The 20,223-nt window shown below is 34.0% G+C and overlaps 1 protein-coding gene across 9 annotated transcripts in view; it reads right to left on the bottom strand.

The window, feature by feature from the left end:
• NFAT5 (nuclear factor of activated T cells 5) overlaps positions 1-20,223 on the bottom strand; it is a 119,700-nt gene that overhangs the window by 23,070 nt on the left and 76,407 nt on the right. For all 9 annotated transcript variants that reach the window (XM_014478490.2, XM_070388079.1, XM_014478489.2 and 6 more), the window contains 5 exons: positions 18,877-19,069; positions 16,714-16,904; positions 14,667-14,839; positions 4,509-4,643; positions 4,330-4,382 (listed from right to left, as the gene is read on the bottom strand). In XM_014478490.2, the coding sequence (XP_014333976.1) occupies positions 4,330-4,382; positions 4,509-4,643; positions 14,667-14,839; positions 16,714-16,904; positions 18,877-19,069 (745 nt within the window). The remainder of the gene's footprint in view (positions 1-4,329; positions 4,383-4,508; positions 4,644-14,666; positions 14,840-16,713; positions 16,905-18,876; positions 19,070-20,223) is intronic.

Genomic DNA, 20,223 nt, shown 5'->3' on the forward strand with positions numbered 1-20,223 from the left:
AAAAAAAATTGCCCACCAAGCACAATGTCAGTTACCATATGCTTTGTAAACCTTAACGGTGGTATGTACTTTGCAGTGCAGTTCACTGCTTTCTAACCACTAACAACTAATTCTCATTTAGTCTATTTAAATTGTAAATATTTCAATTTGTACTTAAAACTAGTAACTAATTCTCATTTAAAGTCAACAGAGTTCAGTTTACCCAAAACCCAGTAAATCGAGGTCATTTCTATGTGTGTGAAAATAGTGGTAGACGCATCCTTTTAAGAGAAGGGAAGAGTTCCATAAATGCTTCAGCAGCACTTATTCAAGGGGACTACATCTTCTTAGAAGATACCATGAACTGCATCTGACTTATTCTCTTCTTCCCTGCTACGTTATAGTACTGGAAAGAACAGCAAAAGGTAGTGACTGTGCTTTTGTATTCAGTATGTGATATGCAGGAGGCCAATGGTGACAGCTGAGGATGAAATGAGTTTAATGTCATTTTTTACTTATTCAGACTCTGGAAGTTGGCTGACTCAGTTGAACAGAACATGACAAATGAGGCCAAGACTTTGATTTTTGAGTACTTAATTTGTTTCTAAGCCATCTTAAAACATGCTCTGAAATAATCATAAATTTAAAAATAGCTTCTTATTTATGGCAACAGTAGAATGCTTTCTGAGTCCAGTTAGCTATCTCAAAAAAATCACACTTCTAATTCAGGTGGAAAAATATATAAATGTATACATCCACAGGAATTAGGGGGCAAAAATTTGAAAGCACATACTCAATTGTATATGAAGCCATCAAAAAATATATCTGCATTAACTCAAATTCTAAGAAATAAGAATTTTAAAATCTTGCCCACCTTCATTTTTCCTCCTTTGCTTAAACACTGCAACTACATCAAAAGCAGTTCTACCTACAGTTAAGGAGATGGCTGAATGGATGGACTTCTGAAGTATCTTCCCAGTCTTAAGATTATTTGACCAACTCAATAACTGAAATTATTCTTCCAAATAAAAAATTTGTTCTTGGTAATCAGTAACAGAATTAGTATCTAAAAGTCAGATGAATATATATATACACACATATATATATTTTTTTTAATCTTTTACTCCACTTGTTTTAGAGAGTGTAGTTAAACAAACCTAATTTGAAACTTCTTAAAAACCAAATGAACAAATTATTCACACATCCTCAATCTGAAATCATGAAATTCTACAAATGATTTAAATTAAAAACTAAGTAAAAAAAACCTAATCTCAAAAATTAAGAGCAATTAACTACCACTGAACTAGGAGTACAATACACACAAAACATACAAAGGGCTGGGAGGCCTGTGGAGCAGGTAGAATGTTTTCTGAGGTAAAAAGGGAAAAATATCTAAATTTTAATTTCTTAGAAAAATCTGGTTGGATTCAAAATAACAATTTTCTTTATCCCAGCAGGTAATCGTTTTTCAGAGTTTATAAGCAATGGTGCTAGACATTTTTCACTTTCCTAAGGAATAATTTATCATTGTCAAAATTGTCATTTTGCAGTTGGGGATATACACATAAAAATAACTGGAGACACAAAACAAATTCCTAATAAAACCACTTTGAAAACATATAACTTCAAAACTCTCAAGTCTTTGTTTAGCCTAGTTGTTCCCCAAAATTCTGAGGATCTTTTAGGCATTTCTTCCGAGAATTTTCTTTACATATTTCTACTGAAAATTCCATCTTCTTCAAAGCTCCACCTTATTTTTTTTTATTCTTACTCTCTAAAAAATACAATATAAAGAACCCAGAAGACTAGAAGTTGAGAAATTATAATCTATACATTTTTCTATTTTTAATAGGCTAATGTCTATTTCATGTTCTGTAAAACAAGTTATACTTATTCATATTATAGACCTCTGATACAAATGAACTTACTCACAAAATATAAACAGATTCACAGACTTTGAAAATAAACTTATGCTTACTAAAGGGGAAAGGTGGGAGGGAGGGATAAATTAGAAGTTTGGGAACTTACATATAGGCATTACTATATATATATTACTATATATATATTATATATAAAATAGATAATCAACAAGAACCTACTGTACAGCACAGGAAACTCTACTCAATATTCTGTAATAAAATTTACCCATATTAATTACCTATATGGGAAAATAATCTGAAAAAAGAATGGATATATGTATACCTGTACACTTTGCTGTACACTGGAAACTAACATAACATTGTAAATCAACTATACTCCAATATAAAGTAAATAATTAAGTGAAAAAAACAAAAGCTAAAAAAAAAAAAAAAAAGAGCTCTCCTAGGCTCTAAAATACTTGCTTCTAGTTTCCTTTTAAAATCACCTCCACATTCAAGCTGCTAATCTCTCCTTCTTTCTTTTAAAACCAATTTATCTTTCAAAACAATACATATATATGCTGCAGTCTGTGGGGTCGCTCAGAGTTGGACACAATTGAGCGACTTCACTTTCATTTTTCACCTTCATGCACTGGAGAAGGAAATGGCAACCCACTCCAGTATTCTTGCCTGGAGAATCCCAGGGATGGGGGAGCCTGGTGGGCTGCCGTCTATGGGGTCGCACAGAGTCGGACACGACTGAAGCAACTTAGCAGCAGCAGCAGAGAGGAAATTTGTATTTAAGATATGTATCTTATATGTACATTTAATAGGCAATTAAGGCCCTACAGAATTCATCTAAAGTTGTTAAAATGGGAGTAGATATAATGACAATGTGCCTATTGCTCTTGGTATACATGAGTATGAGATATATTATGGCATTGACTAGAAGAGCCAAATATTAACAAAGGATTATTTTCCCAGACTTTGTTTGCCTTAATTTTCAAGTAATAAAAAAGTTTAATACCTGATGAGTTGATTTTTGGAGTTTCAAATGAATAGCTATCACAATTATATTTGCAATTTGCAAAGTCATCATTAAATGGTCTTTTCTACTTTACCATCTTCTGGTCATTTTTTGTTATTGTAGAGGCCCTTTTAACTTTTCATTATAGGCCCATTATTTCTTTATTGACCACACTCAAAGTTTCTTTACTTTTAATGTATTTTCTGATCATACTTTCTTCTAAATGTTTAATTTTTGTGTTTTTTTTTTTCTTTAATATAATATAATCTTTAGGATTTATTTTGTATATCTCAGCTCTGATTCCACTCTAACACACTTCCCAGAAAGCCCTTTAGAAAGAAAGAAAAAAAGAAAGTTTTCTCTGAAAAAGATAAAAAAATAGCAAAACCACAGAATTAATGAAAGATCATATTATGATTTACCCTGTTTACATACTTGCTTGCAAGAACCCCAGGGCCTCTATATATAGCCACCAAATGAGGATATAATTCCTTTCCATTCCACCAAATTTTTATGATTATTCTGCATTAATCCACTGTATAACTTGTTTTACAGAGCATGAAATAGACATTAGCCTATTAAAAATAGAAAATTCCAAAAAAAAAAAAAAAGAAAATTCCATCTTCTTCAAAACTCCACTTTATTTTTTTTTTATTCTTACTCTCTAAAAAATATAATATAAAGAACCCAGAAGGCTAGAAGTTGAGAAATTATAATCTGATTTGTGTTCTTTTGCTATAATAAAACTGATATTGTTAAGTACAGTGCTTTCCTGAGTTCTGTGAGTTCTACTAGCAAATCTTTGGGGGTAGTGGAAACCCTTGAATTTGAAGCCAACTGTTCAGAAGTGAGACCTGTTCAGGGGACCCCTGAACGTGCAGCTGGTGTCTGAAGTGAGGGCACTCTTAGGCAACACTGTACCTTTAGCTTTGAGTTTGGCAATATATTGGATGCATAATGTTAAATTTCTTTATTTTTTTCAGAACACAAAGGAATTTTTAAAAATTTTAAACCAAAAATGAATATACACCGAGGTCCTACAAATACAGACTCTAAGTGTAATAAGTAGTGCTTCTGAATGCAAAAGGTAAGGAACAAATATAAAACACCTGGCACACAGCAGGTACTCAATAAATAAGTTTCTCTTATTAAAAAGTAGGTGAAGATAACCCAAGGATAATCCAAAGTAGGTAAAGATAGCAAATAAATATTAGGAAAGACATGTTTCATTTATTAACAATGGTAATTTTCTCATGGTCTTAACTTTCCAAATACAGAACTGTCATTTCTAGCATCAGTGGAATAAATCTATTTCAGTTAAAGAAACTCAAGAAAGAAACTTTAAATGATTTACATCAATTCCATATAAATAAGAAATTTAATCTGTTGATTTAGGAAAATCTTGGAGCAAAACTCAGTTTCTCAGAGAATAAACAATCAAACTATAAAAAGTTTAAATTATACCTGATGAAATAATTCCATATCAATTTCAGCTTCTGACTTCCAAGAGTTTTCATCTGATTGAAATAAAAAACAGTGACTTACTAAAATTATGAAAAATTTTTTACTTTGTAGCTACAACTATATCTTCATAACAAAGTGAAACACCCAACAATTTCTAAGGCAGTGTTATGCCTACTTACCAGAAACATTTTCTTGGAAAATAACTTTAGTTCCTTTCAGAAAGTTCTTGCCAATTAAAAATACTTCTTCCTCTCCTTTCACCGAACAGCTATGCAAGCTCTTCTTTAAGATTTCTGGCACTCCTGCTGGTTGAGCTGTAGGTATATATAAGCATTCCATAAGAAGAACCACCAATACATTTCTTACCTAAAATCAACTCTCAATTATTCAGCTCTGTAAGTTGTCTTTGTTGACCCCTGAATTTGCCTTCTTTTATTCTACAGTGCAGGGGACCCTGGTTCGATTCCTGGGTTGGGAAGATCTGCTGGAGAAGGGATAGCCTACCCACTCCAGTATTCTTGGGCCTCCCTGGTGGGTCAGAGGGTATAAGAATACACCTGCAATGTAGGAGACCTGGGTTCAATTCCTGGGTAAAGATCCCCTGGAGAAGGGAATGGCTACCCACTCCAATATTCTGGCCTGGAGAGTTCCATGGACAGAGGAGCCTGGCAGGCTATAGTTCTTGGGATTGCAAAGAATTGGACACAACTGAGCAACTTTCACTTTCATTCTGCAAATTAAAATTTACCATAACAGAAAGCAAAGTTACATACCATCTTTGTTTTCTCATTACATGAAAAAAAAAAAAAAAAAAGGTGTAAAATATGAACTTGGTCATGTTTTTAACATTCAAAAAAAATCAATTTAATAACAAACATCTCACAATCCTAACCTTAAAAATGTTAGCTGTGCTACACCTTCACAAGACTTCTGAGGCAAAGTGAGCCTCTGGGTGGTATTAAGAGTATCTTTAAGGATCCAGATCTAGGACTTAGAGGCTCTAAATGAAAAGAACACCTAAAAACAGACTGAATCCATTTCAGAATAATTCTTCCTAGCAGAGGATCTCCCTGAATTAGGATACCTTGAGGATAAAAATAAAACACACTCATTTTTCAGTTATAAAGACTAACTAATCACTAGTAAATTAACAAAGAGATAGAGAAGTACTGAGGAGGATCCAGATCTAAAAAACTATAACTGGCTTACTAATCTTCCTGATTTTCTTAGGAAAATTTAATATGTACTGTTTAGTAAAATAGGTTCCAAAATTTCCCCAAACATTTCACATTCTGATGTACACTATAAATATCCAAGAACTGGGTGTAGTACACAGTTTTCTCAATATATTTGACCCCAGAAACATTCTTTCATATTGACACCTAAGGACTAGGTTTCCACCAGAATACTCCCTGGAATACTGGTTAATGCAAATACCTACCTTTTAGGTACTCAGAAAACTACTCCCTTAAGATTAAGCACTTTGAAACCAATTACACCATTTGTTGTTTTAGTAAATCCTAATAACATACTAATTACATAATATGTATATTATATCTGTAACATATAACAACAAACCTAATAACGTACTGCAAAAGTAATTTTAAACATGGCTGTATAACTCATCAACTTCTAAATTAATGAGATAGTCTAATATATGTTGAATGTTACAAACCTCTGTCCATATTCTTCAGGCATTCTGTCTACCAGATCTAATCCCTTGAATCTATTCGTCATTTCCACTGTATAATCATAAGGGATTTGATTTAGGTCATACCTGAATGGCCTAGTGGTTTTCCCTACTTTTTTCAATTTAAGCCTGAATTTTACAACAAGGAGCTCATGATCTGAGCCACAGTCAGCCCCAGGTCTTTTTTCGCTCACTGTATAGAGCTTCTCCATTTTTGGCTGTAAGAATATCATCAATGTGATTTCGGTATCGACCATCTGGTGATGTCCGTGTGTAGAGTCGTCTCTTGAGTTGCTGGAAGAGGGTGTTTGCTAAGACTAATGTTTTCTCTTGACAAAACTCTGTTAGCCTTTACCCTGCTTCATTTTGTACTCCAAGGCCAAACCTGCCTGTTACTCCAGGTATCTCTTGACTTCTTACTTTTGCATTACAATCCCCGTGATGCAAAGGAAATCTTTTTTCGGTGTTAGTTCTAGAAGTCTTGTAGGTCTACATAGAACAGGTCAACTTCAGCTTCTTTGGCATCAGTGGTTGGGGCACAGATTTGGATTACTGTGATGTTCAATGGTTTGCCTTGGAAACGAATTGAGATCATTCTGTTGTTTCTGAGATTGTACCCAAGCACTGCATTTCGGACTCTCTTGTTGATTATGAGGGCTATTTCATTTCTTTTAAGGGATTCTTGCCCACAGTAATAGACATAATGGTCATCTGAATTAAATTCGCCCATTCCCATCCATTTTGGTTCACTGATTCTTAAAACACCAATGTTCACTCTTGCCATCTCCTGCTTGACCTTATCCAATTTTCCTTGATTCATGGACCTAACATTCCAGGTTCCTTTACAGCATCGGATTTTACTTTCACCACCAGACACATCTACAACTCAGCAATGTTTCTGCTTTGGCCTAGCCTCTTCATTCTTTCTGGAGCTATTTTTCTGCTATTCCCCAGTAGCATGTCGGACAGCTACCAACCTGGGGGACTCATCTTCTGGTGTCGTATCCTCTTGCCTTTTCATACTGTTTATGGGGTTCTTGAGCAAGAATACTGGAGGGGTTTGCCATTTCCTTCTCCAGTGGGCCACATTTTGTCAGAACTGTCCACCATGACCCATCCATCTTGAGTGACCCTGTACGGCATAGCTCATAGCTTCGAGTTACACAAACCTCTGATTCATGTGATGATTGTGGTTACCTTTCTGGGATTGTGGTTTTCATTCCGGAGGTTGTGGGACTGTAGTTCTTGCTTCTTCTGTTTGCCCTTTGATGGATGAGGCTAAGAGTCTAGTGCAAGCTTCCTGATGGGAGAGACTGGCTGTGGGGAAATCTGGGTCTTGCTTTGGTGGGCAGGGCCATGCCCAGTAAATCAAATCCCTTACAATTATACAGTGGAGGTGACAAGTAGATTCAAGGGATTAGATCTGATAGACAGAGTGCCTAAAGAACTATGGATGGAGTTTTCTAACACTATAGAAAGCAGTGACTAAAACCATCCCAAAGAAAAAGAAATGCTAGAAGGCAAAGTGGTTGTCTGAGGAGGCCTTACACGCTGAAAAAGAAAGAGAAGTTAAAGGTGAAAGGGAAAGATATAACTAACTGAATGTAGAGTCCCAGAGAACAGTGAGGAGAGATGAGAACGCCTTCTTAAGCGAACAATGCAAAGAAATAGAGGAAAAACAACAGAATTGCAAAGACTAAAGACCCCTTCAAAAAAAACTGGAGATACCAAGGGAACATTTCATGCAAAGATGGGCACAATAAAGGACAGAAATAGCAAGGACTTAGCAGCAGCAGCAACAGAAGCAGAAGGGTTTAAGAAGAATTGGCAAAAATACACAGAAGAGCTATACAAAATAGGTCTTAATGATCCAGATAACCATGATGGTGTGGACACTCACCTAGAGGTGGACATTCTGAAGTGTGAAGTCAAGTGGCCCATAAAGCATTACTATGAACAAAGCTAGTGGAGGTGATAGAATTCCAGCTGAGCTATTTAAAATTCTAAAAGATGATGCTGTTAAAGTGCTGTAATCAATATGTCAGCATATTTGGAACACTCAGCAGTGGTCACAGTACTGGAAAAGGTCAGTCTTCATCCAATCTCAAATAATGGCAATGCCAAAGAATGTTCAAACTACTGTACAATTTCATAGGCTAGCAATACTCAAAATCCTTCAAGCTAGGCTTCAGTAGTAATGTGAACTGAGAACTTCCAGATACACAAGCTGGATTTAGAAAAGGCAGAAGAACCAGAGATCAAATTGACAACATCTGTCGGATCATCAAAAAAGCAAGGGAATTGCAGAAAAACATCTACTTCTGCTTCACTGACTATATACTAAAGCCTTTGACTGTGTGGATTACAACTGTGGAAAATTCTTAAAGGGATGGGAGTACCAGACTACTTTACTTTACCCGCCTTCTGAGAAACCTGCATGCATGTTAAGAAGCAACAGTTAGAACCGAACATGGAATGGACTGGTTCAAAATTGGGAGAGGAGTATTACAAGGCTGTATGTTGTCATCCTGCTTATTTAACTTCTATGCAGAGTACATCATGCGAAATGCCAGGCTGGATGAATCACAAGCTGGAATCAAGACTGCCAGGAGAATTAAACAACAACTTCAGATTTGCAGATATTATTTTAATGGAAGAAAACAAGAGGAACTAAAGAGCCTCTTGATGAGGGTAAAAGAAGAGAGTGAAAAAGCTGGCTTAAAACACAACATTCAAAAAACTAAGATCATAGCATCTGGTCCCATCACTTCATGGCAAACAGGGGGAAAAAGTGGAAATAGTGACAGACTGTATTTTCTTGGGCTCCAAAATCACTATGGACAGAGACTGCAGCCACAAAATTAAGACACTTGCTCCTTGGAAGAAAAGCTATGACAAACCTAGACAGCATATTAAAAAGAAGGGATATCACTATACAGCAAAGATTTGTATAGTCAAAGCTGTAGTTTTTCCAGTAGTCATGTATGGATGTGAGAGTTGGACCACAAGGAAGGTTGAGCACCAAAGAATGAATGCTTTTGAAATGTTTTGCTGGAGAAGACTCCTGAGAATTCCCTGGACAGCAAGGTGATCAAATCAGTCAATCTTAAAGGAAATTAACCCTGAATATTCATTGGAAAGCCTGAGGCTGAAGCTGAAGCTCCAATACTTTGGCCACCTGATGCAAAGAGCCGACTCATTCAAAAAGACACTGATGCTGGGAAAGACTGAGGGAAGGAGAAGAAGGAGGAAAAAGAGGATGAGATGGTTGGATGGCATCACTGACTAAATGGACAAGAGTTTGAGCAAACTTTGGGAGAAAGTTAAGGACAAAGAAGCCTGGCATGCTGCAGTCCACAGGATCACAAAGAGTCGGACACAACTTAGCAATTGAACAACAATAACTAAACTTTAACCAAAGTTTTTAAGTTTTTTTCTCCTTAGGTACTTATATATTTGATAATCAATTTTATCTTTACAAGAAAGTAATCTGGGAAATTACTACTGTCAAAGTATTTATTGCCCTGTTTTCCCTAAGGCTGCCCTTTCTGTCAGAAGACTCTTGCTCCACACAAGGTCATTCTTGCCCCACTCATTTAAGGATTGGCCACATGACTTGTTTATATAATGAAATGTGAACTGAAGTAAATGTGCCACTTCCAGGCTTTACCATCTCCACGTGGTTGCACCATCTTTTTTTCCTCCACTAAAAAAATAGCAATATCCCAGAAAAAGGCAGCTTCTAAAGCCTGGTTCCCACAGTGAAGAAAATGGAGCTGTTTCTCAACTGCTGCCAATATTATCATAAAATGAGGGGAAAGTAAAACTGCGTTGTATAAGCATTTAGATTTTTTTTTGGTTGTTTATTTATTACTTTTAGCATCATTTAGTTTCATTTATTGATACAAACAAGTATCTTATCCTAATTAAATACCAAATAATATTTTCAGCAATGCGTAACAGCTAAAAAAAATCGTGATTGTGTATACATATATACTGTCTAGAACCACAGGGTTAATGTATGAACAGATGGAAACAGTTATCTGTCATACACTGGTAATCATACACCCTTTTAAAACAAAGAACTAACTGAATTAATTTATAACTTTTTGGAGTAACACTGGAACTAGATACTTGTTTTTAAATGACATTCAAAAGAAAAATATGATGAATATTATTTTGATTAGAAAACAGTAAGAGGTGCAAAATTATATGAATATAGTAACAAAATGAATGGAAAGTCTATAATCTCCCCCCCCACCATCTACTTATAAGATACTATATGGAAACTCCACTTTGCTCATGATTATCAAAACTTTTTCCTATCTCCTTTCTCCCTTTTATGCATTAAAAGGCATAAGATGGCCAAATGAGGCCCCTCTGAAGATACAATGTTTATTTTATATATTTGTATTTACATTACACAAAGAACTAGTCTGCTCAAGGTAATTTAACTTTTGACCTTAAAAAGTCTTATCTGTTAAAAAATTTGGTGGTTACCTAACAGGACATACTCTATACCAAATAGAACTGAAGTCAGCATTATTTAAGCATTAGATGTTTTATTTTTACCTTTAAGAAATTAGTGAGCTGCCTCTTGAAAGGGATCACATTGCTTTAAAAAATTATAACAGAAAAAAGCAGCCACTTTTCTGGTATTATAAAGAACAATGTGCTTTTAGATGCTGTTCAAACAGGAGCCTCAAAAATAAAGCTAAAGAAAATGAATACCGAAAAATAACAAAGCAAATATTTCAACCTGTCAAAAGAATTAGAAAGCCTGTGAAGAAGAATTAGAAAGTCTGTGAAGAAGGGCTGTATATTGTCACCCTGCTTATTTAACTTATATGCAGAGTACATCATGAGAAATGCTGGGCTGGAAGAAGCACAAGCTGGAATCAAGATTGCCTGGAGAAACATTAATAACCTCACGTACGCAGATGACACCACCCTTGTGGTAGAAACTGAAGAAGAACTAAAAAGCCTCTTGATGAAAGTGAAAAAGGAAGAGTGAAAAAGTTGGCTTAAAACTCAACATTCAGAAAACGAAGATCATGGCATCTGGTCTCATCACTTCATGGGAAATAGATGGGGAAACAGTGGAAACAGTGTCAGACTTTATTTTTCTGGGCTCCAAAATCACTGCAGATGGTGACTGCAGCTTTGAAATTAAAAGACGCTTACTCCTTGGAAGAAAAGTTATGACCAACCTAGACAGCATATTGAAAAGCAGAGACATTACTTTGCCAACAAAGGTTTGTCTAGTCAAGGCTATGGTTTTTCCAGTGGTCATGTATGGATGTGAGAGTTGGACTGTGAAGAAAGCTGAGCACCGAGGAATTGATGCTTTTGAACTGTGGTGTTGGAGAAGACTCTTGAGAGTCCCTTGGACTGCAGGGATATCCAACCAGTCCATTCTAAACGAGATCAATCCTGGGTGTTCTATGGAAGGACTGATGCTAAAGCTGAAACTCCAGTACTTTGGCCACCTCATGCGAACAGTTGACTCATTGGAAAAGACTCTGATGCTGGGAGGGATTGGGGGCAGGAGGAGAAGGGGATGACAGAGGATGAGATGTCTGGATGGCATCACCGACTCTATGGACATGAGTTTGGGTGAACTCTGGGAGTTGGTGATGGACAGGGAGGCCTGGCGTGCTGCCATTCATGGGGTCGCAGAGAGTCCGACTGAGCGACTGAAGAGAACAAAAGTTTACTGAATGATATTAGTCGTTCCCTAAAGTTGTGGAAGAGCCAGAAATAAGTAAAGGAAGAACTTGTTAATTTTAGTAAGACTTAATACAGTATTAGTAAGATAAAACATTATATTGAAGAAAGCTATGATTAATTTTGACACATTAAAAATTATTATATTAGGGTAGATACTAAAAAAGTATAAAAATTGATATTTTTACTTTGATCTAGTATATATATATTTTCTGGAGAAATCTAAAGGTGTGAAAGGAGAGGATTCTTCTATTCCCTTAAAAATAAACAAACTAAAAGAAAATGGATCTAATGGCCACTGTTAAACCAACAAGTAGAAGCAAGATTGTTTTTCTAAGGTCACAAGGCACAACATGAATTCTGGCATTAGGCCTTCTTTCCACTGAGGGAAGATCAATTATCTGTTTCCTCTCCTCCCTTTCACCTCTAGCACCTTTTGGCCCCTCTTCCTTTCTACTTACCTCTCATCTTCCTGTTTCCTTCTACCTCCCATTCCATTTCTAACGAATTATTATTGCAAAGGTATGTCTTTCTTTAAAAGAAAGTATTGCTCAAGTTTATCTAATTCAATTTCACCAAGCAGATGGCAATATAAATGCCAAATAGTCAACTAAAGGAGTAAAAATATATATCCTACACCTCCATAATAAATGACGTTTACAAAAGGAAATGGAAGGGATAATATAGGTATTCAAGCAAAATCCCCTAATATAAATTGAGATCTATTTTCTAAATTCATAAAAAATCTATAAATTACATAACACAAATCTCATAGGTAGAGGAAATAGTTTTCTAACATAATTTCATACTGTAACTATAGTCCTAACCATCTGGAAGCTATAGCTGGGATAAAATGAATCATTCAAATTTTGTTTTAGCACTGCTAAATTTTAAGTGACCGTGGTGGCAACACAGCACAATGGCTAAAAAGGAGGCTTTTAATCCTGATCTTACTACATACTAGCTACGTGACCTTGAGGAAGTTATTTAAGTCTCAGTTTCATCAACTGTAGAACAGAAACAATGAAAGGCAATGGTGAGGGTAAATGACATAATGCTTATAAAATTGTTAATAAAATCTCTGGCATACTGTGCAGAGTTCAAAATATGGCAATTTTTACTATTAGCTCTATATGCCTTCCACTATATGCTGCTGCTTCTTAGGACTATCATATTCACCCAGACACATCTTCCAAGGGAGATAACACTTTTTGCAACATGAACATATTAATATGTTACCATATTAATATGGTTAAATGGTGATAATTAACGAATGAAAATTATAACTATAGATGAAAAATTTCAGAAAATCATGTTTTCTGTTTCTTTTATATTTTCTATCTTTGGCTGGATACATTTATATTTATATTTTAACAATACTTCAATTAAATAGGAAATAAAGAAATGAACTACTGAAAGAAGAAACAAACAATTATTAATACAATAAAGTTGAGGGGGATTCGGGACGGGGTGGGGGGAAACATGTATACCCATGGCTGATTCATGTTGATATATGGCAAAAACCACCATAGTACTATAAAGTAATTAGCCTCCAATTAAAATAAATAATTAAAATATAAAATCAAATAAAGTTGACAACCATCCCCCCCCCCCAGTTCCTGCTAAGGCAGTATGATCTGAATTATCTAGCATCTCCTGGATCTGGTCTTCAGAGAGTAGCTATGGTCATGCTCAAAGTATTAGATCACATAAAAGAAGAACTGCATGTACCCCCACTAAAATTGAAATTCCATCCTTATAATATTCAAGTTGAGACATATTGTGATTTATAGTAAACTAGTACCCAAATTAAAAAAACTTCAGAATTCAATAAACCATCTACAGATTATTTATTCTGTCCCTATCTGAACACAACAGAATGGACATGGAATCTACAAACTTTAAAAGGAGCATATTTATAAGTGAACATTCTCCAGAAATGGCCCAAGGAAACACTAATACCATAACAAAATTTTCATAATAATGAAAAATAGAAGTCTTCTGAGTTCTCTTGAGATCACAAATACATTTACTACTACTCTTTTAAAACAAGGGTATTTGCCAAGCTAATGTATAAGTATTCACATCTCAAGTGAATTAAAAGGAAAGGAAAAATAAGATTTACTAAGGGTGAATAAGTTGACAAAACTAAGCTACAATTAAATAACAAAGGCTTTGTAAATGTCTGGGGGTACCAAGGACATAATACTCATAACCATCCAATAGGAAATTCAAGTAAATGGAATTCACTCAGTCTCTTCTGCTCTTCTGAATTCAGAAGCAAGGCCGAAGAACATAATACTTAATGAAAATCTTAAGAGATGTACAAAGGAAAAAATTTTCCTACATATTACTTGTACTAATACTCATTACAGGGAAACCAGACTATATGGTGAGGCACATACAACACGACTGAATTTAAATACACACATATACACATCATTTATTTTCTATGCCAAGGTCAGCAAAGTAAGAAGTTAATTTCCCATTATACTACAGCACTTTAATTTGTAATCAGAACCCTCACTGCTATATATTTACAAAGTTCTGCTTACCTTTCTGTTCCTTTACGTTCTAACACAAAACACTTAGTATCACAGCAATTTACCACAAAATGAAGATGCTGTGAAAATCCTTCGGATTTGTAATTTACTTAGGCAAACTACTCAAATTACTTTTTAAATCAGTATAAGAGTAACAGGAAACTACAAAACGCTACATAACTTCTGAATCTTATTAGAAATTACCCACCTTTAGCTTAGTCTAGAAAACTTGACTATAGCTTTAAAAATGTTGCAAAGTTTGCATGACCATAAGCTTGAGTATGTAATACAACTGAAATTTAGAGATATCTGAACAATAAACAGAAAATGGAAAAAACCCCTCTATATATTTAGTATCTTCATATTTTCTTACTTACTACATAAAATTGGAGAAGAGGGTGTTTGCAGTGTCAAAGTGGAGCCATCTTTCCTTGTGATATTAACTCGAAAAACCAATCTGGCACGAGTGCTCTTTTTCTTGGAACCAGCAATTCCTATTCTGGCTTCAACATCAGCATTCCTCAATTTCAATATCCCTACACAGTCAACCCTAATACAGAAAAAATATATTAATTGATAGTTTCTGCTGTATAAATAGTAATATATTCTTAAATATTTTCTTTTTAAGTATAATTTGCTTCTTTATTAATTTTTGAATATGTAATTATTCCAAATTTTAAAAAATAGAGAAGTGTAAATTCTAAATATTCATAACTTCTCTGGTCAACTTTTTATTTATAATAATAATGGGAAAAAACAGTATAGAAATCACTATTTCAAAATCTGAACATAAGTTATGGTTTATAAGAGATATTTTGACAGTATACTAACATATATGGAATTTAGAAAGATGGTAACGATAACCCTGTATGCGAGAGAGCAAAAGAGACACAGATGTATAGAACAGTCTTTTGGACTCTGTGGGAGAGGGAGAGGGTGGGATGATTTGGGAGAATGGCATTGAAACATGTATAATACCATATAAGAAACAAATCACCAGTCTAGGTTTGATGCAGGATATAGGATGCTTGGGGCTGGTGCACTGGGATGACCCAGAGGGATGGTATGGGGAGAGAGGTGGGAGGGGGGTTTAGGATGAGGAACACATGTACACCTGTGGCGGATTCATGTTGATGTATGGCAAAACCAATACAATATTGTAAAGTAATTAGTCTCCATTAAAATAAATAAATTTAAATTTAAAAAAAAGAGAAAAAAAAGATACTTTTGCTTTAAAAAATTAAATTTATCCTCTTCCTTTTTATACCTAATTCAGATATTAAAATAAGGAACAGATTTTACTTGGGAAAAAACTAGCAACTGTCTCCCCCCAAAATGAACACTGTACCATTAAAATGTACACTTTAAATATTTAATGTTATGGGAAAATGCTCATAGTAAGTGAAGAGTAGGTTACAGAGCAGTGAGTACAGTATCATCTCATTTTATCAGAAAAAAGGATGAAAAAATAAATGTCAAAATTGTAATTAGTTCTATTAAGTTGGAAGCTGGCATTTGAGGAGTATGTTTTTAGCTTTCTATTACTACTATTTTTACTAATTTAAAATTTTTATTCTGTTTTCAACTTATAAGGAATAAGTACTATTTTTATAATCAGTAATCTCTATCTTCCACCATATACATTTACTTTTATAATCCCAAAAGTTAAAAAAAAACTTTATTAAATATGTTTCAAAATTTCCCTTTTCCAACTTATTATTTCCCTCTTACTTATTCAAAATAGCTTTAAAGAAAAAAAAAAACACCAAATAAAGAAAAGTCTTTAGCTATCCAATACAAATAATTACAAGGTCTATCCCATATCAATATTTGCTGCTGTTAAGTTTATCTTTCAGATTAAAGGTCCTCAACAAAAGGGGTAAGGAAAAAAAATTTTTAATTTAAATCCTTAACACTTGTAATATATTTCAGGAAATGAAAATGCATAACATGAAAAATAGGTAATCATAGGACATCATTTTTTTTTAACACAGGAAAACAGAAATAAAAGGTAAATTTAGACTAACAATATGCTTTTTCATTCCAAGATTGGTTAAAGATACCATGAATGATGTCTGTCAGTTTCTACTGCAAACACTACAAAAGTGGAACTTAGGAAAGCAAATCAAATTGGTTGTAATTTTAGTTTTTAATGTTAATATTATAAAACCAACATATAAGTCTATATTATTTTGCCAAAAGCCAGCACTCCACCTTGCTTTTATATCCTTGCCATTCACTATGGGAATTCTCTAGCAAAGGGCAAGAATTCATTTCCTCCACTACAATTCTGCCATAATCTATTCTTTTTATTTGCAATGCTTAAAACTAAAAATCTTTTATATTTACATTACAAACTAAAAACTTTTCCTTCTATTGCAAAAGTGTAATGAACTAAGAAAAAAATTTTTAGTAAGTACTCACGCCAGTGTCATATTGTTGCTTGGATCAAGGCCAACTTCTATAACAGTAGTGCCTTCGATATCCACTTCTTTGCAGGGAGTTGTATTTCGCCCAGTTACCCTGCAGGCCTGATAAAATCCATGTGGTTTCACTCGACCAGAGTCATTGCCCACAAACACCTGCAACACCACTGGCTCATTATGGCCTTCCAGCTGGAATGGATAACATGGAGCATAAACACTAATTTGTATTTCAAATAATCGAACTGTAAAAATCAAACATTTAAGGTCAAGTCTTATATTATTATATTTATAACTGGATTACAGTAAAGAAATAAGTCCTTCAGAAAAACAGAGGAAAAATGTTTTCATAAAGGAGAATTAGCTAAATTTTTCAAGAAAACTTTTAAGTTTTAGTTCTGCAACAATCACATTTTAATTAAAATTTTAGATGTGTAATGAAAAATTATCATTTGTAATTAATTTTTACAACCAAATGACAATGAATACACAATCCTTTGAGGTATTTATAAATTTGTGGACTGCCAAAGCATCTGGGTTACTCAGGATTTACTACCACCACTAACGGAAAATTCACTAAACTGTGTTAGTGGCATCATCATCAAGTAAGAGTACATCTACTAAATTTTTACTCTGTGAAAGTTATTGGGTAGGAAAGCATTTGACCTTCAGCTATATAAACAATAGAGGAACGGGGCTTATTTTTATAGACTAGATGCATATATGCAACATCATAAAATCATGGGCCAGAACTAATATTATGATATGAAAAACTGCTGGTTCAAACCAGGACCTATGGGTCATTTACAGGTCTCTAACAAGCCTTCATAAATTAAACTACAGTTTGTATGCTGATGAATAAATAAATTGGGTTCTTGATAAGGTTTATAGTTAAACATTGAAGCTGCTAATACAGAACATAGAAAATCACAAAATAACTTGTACAATGCACATCAAAGTGCTTAAAAATAACTCATAAATGTTTTTTATTCAAGAATAGCTGTATCTCAGTATCAATGGTATCATAATGAGTCAAATAAGCAGTCCACCCAAGCTGTTAGTCAGCAGTACCAGAAAACAGTGTCTGACACATAGAAGGGTACCATATCTGTTGAATGAGTGAATAAATAAACTTTTAAGATCAGGCAATTCATCCCCTATTACAGGCAATTAATCTAACAATACTTCTATAGATGAGTACTTAGACAAAACTTAACTTAAAGCCAGAGCAGTTAGGTTAAAATTTTCAAACTATCAAAATGTCTGGCTAAACAAATATTTACACAAAGCATAATTTAAATGTTTCACTTGCCTGTTACTTGTCCTATGTTTGGGGGACTAAAGAAGGACTGGTGTGGTGAGCAGTAGAGGGGTAGAAATGATATGGTACATGTAACTATTAACCAACCTTATAATGGTCATGAGTAAGTTTCTTGATTTCAAGTTTCTACCATTATTTCTTTCATGCATAAAAAGAAAGGCAGTTCAATGAAATTGCGTTCAACTAAAACATTTACACAAACTGTATTTACAAGAATCTACCCTGTGACTAGCCAAAATTCCTCCCTGTTTAGTATTTTGCAAGGGGTAGGAACACTTGTTAAATATTCCCTACCCACTTTTATTTTGGTTTGTCTTCAAAGAGACAAAATCTTTATAATAAGGTAAGCCAGGTGCTGAAATTTAACTGCTCCTTCTTTTTCCTTTTAGTCTAAGTTCTGAAACGCTAAAGACTCAATTGATATCCTGTTTCCTAAACTGAAAACTTAAGTTACCTATCAACCAACTCTTTTCAGAGTTGAGTAGACCTGATTGCTTTCGACATCTCAAAAACCTTATTTTCCAAGTCCACAATAATTTCTACAATATTTCTTTGGATTCACTTTAAAATATTTTTAAAATACAGGTTTGGAAAGAATGTAAAAGAGTTGCTACCAATGTCAAACATAAAGGGAAAATAGTTCATGATTGCCATATATTTTACTTGTTAGAGCACATTCTGTTTCCATTTAAACTAAAATTCAAATGATTCAGACTTTTACTTTAATTTCTAATATATACAGCAATTAGTTTTATTTTAGACAGCTTTTATTGGTTAAAAACAAAATAACTAATAAATAAAAGTGGATAAAATTCTTCATTTACTGCTAAATAAAATAAGTACCTTCACTGTAGGAAAGCCTTGCTGTGTTCTGTCCTTTACTGAGCCACGACTACCCTCAGTCAGGTACCGAGCTCTGTGCTGGGTCTCAGGTTGTACAACTATCTTCAGCTCCTTTCCCTCACTTTTAACAGGATACTGTCCACATAACATAGGGCTCTTCTTTACTCCAGTTCCTTTTTGGTTTTCCAATGTTCTGAGAAATCAAAGCACAAAGTGGAAAAAGTATCAAAAAGAGTTTTCTACAAAAGTCATCCAAGATAAAGGAAGAAAGAGAACAAGCAATAACATAAAAAACAACTAATTACCTTACTGACAAAATAAATACAGGCTAAGGAATAATACATTCCATAAGCAAAGTATCTTTTAAAACTTTGTAATTAAAAAGAATGTGTGTGTGTACATACAGATATATATATATACACACACACACATTAAGTCACTTTGCTGTACAGCAAAGATTGGCACATTATAAATCAACTAAATACTTCAATTAAAAAAACTAATAATTGAATTTTGTAATAAAGTTGGACAGGGAAGACAAAGAATGCATATACGTAGCAAGAGGAAGGAAGACTGAATGCAATAAACCAAGTATAACAGGAAAGAGAATAGCTAATGTCACTGTAACCTTTCACATTGTACTTCAGTCAAAATAAAGTTTAAAAATTACATATATGTGTGAGGGTTACATAAAGTTACAAGATTATCATTATCTTCTAATAGGTCTTGAAATGCAAAAGTAGGGGTAGCAAAAAGAAAAACAAAAAAACATAAAAGGCCTTAAAAAAAAAAAAACAAGGTACATGTGCATATTCTTTTGGATATCTTCCTCAGTATATCAAACTGAGAAAGTTATACTAAAAAAAAAAGTGATTCGATTTTTATTTGGAAATTAGCTTTATTCTAAACAATCTTTCCCAGAAGTTTAATTTTTCGGAGTATTTTCATTTGTGATTAAATAAGCCTTCAGCATATAAAAAATGTATAATCTGGGCTTTAAAGATAGGCAATTCAACATTTTTTTAAGTTGGGTTTCCAGTGTTTACTGATATATCATGCATTTGCTATGCAGAATGTATGTTCGAAGAAATATTTCAAGTGGTGGTTAGGACTTCAGGTCAATACATTTAATCTGAAGTACTGTAAATATGTGATAAAAATAAATAGAAAACAATACTATAGTTTAAAAAAATTGCCTATGTATATTTAAAAACAGAATCAGGGCCTATAACGCTTTTGGCATGATTTTCCCAGTCCTAAAGTTTTCACTTATATTGAAGATACAGGATCCAAGAGATGACTGTGGCCAAAATCCTGTCCAAAAGCAAACAGGTCCCAGGAGAAATA

Source organism: Bos mutus, chromosome 18 (genome assembly GCF_027580195.1).
Source record: "Bos mutus isolate GX-2022 chromosome 18, NWIPB_WYAK_1.1, whole genome shotgun sequence".
Taxonomy (NCBI): Eukaryota; Metazoa; Chordata; class Mammalia; order Artiodactyla; family Bovidae; genus Bos; species Bos mutus.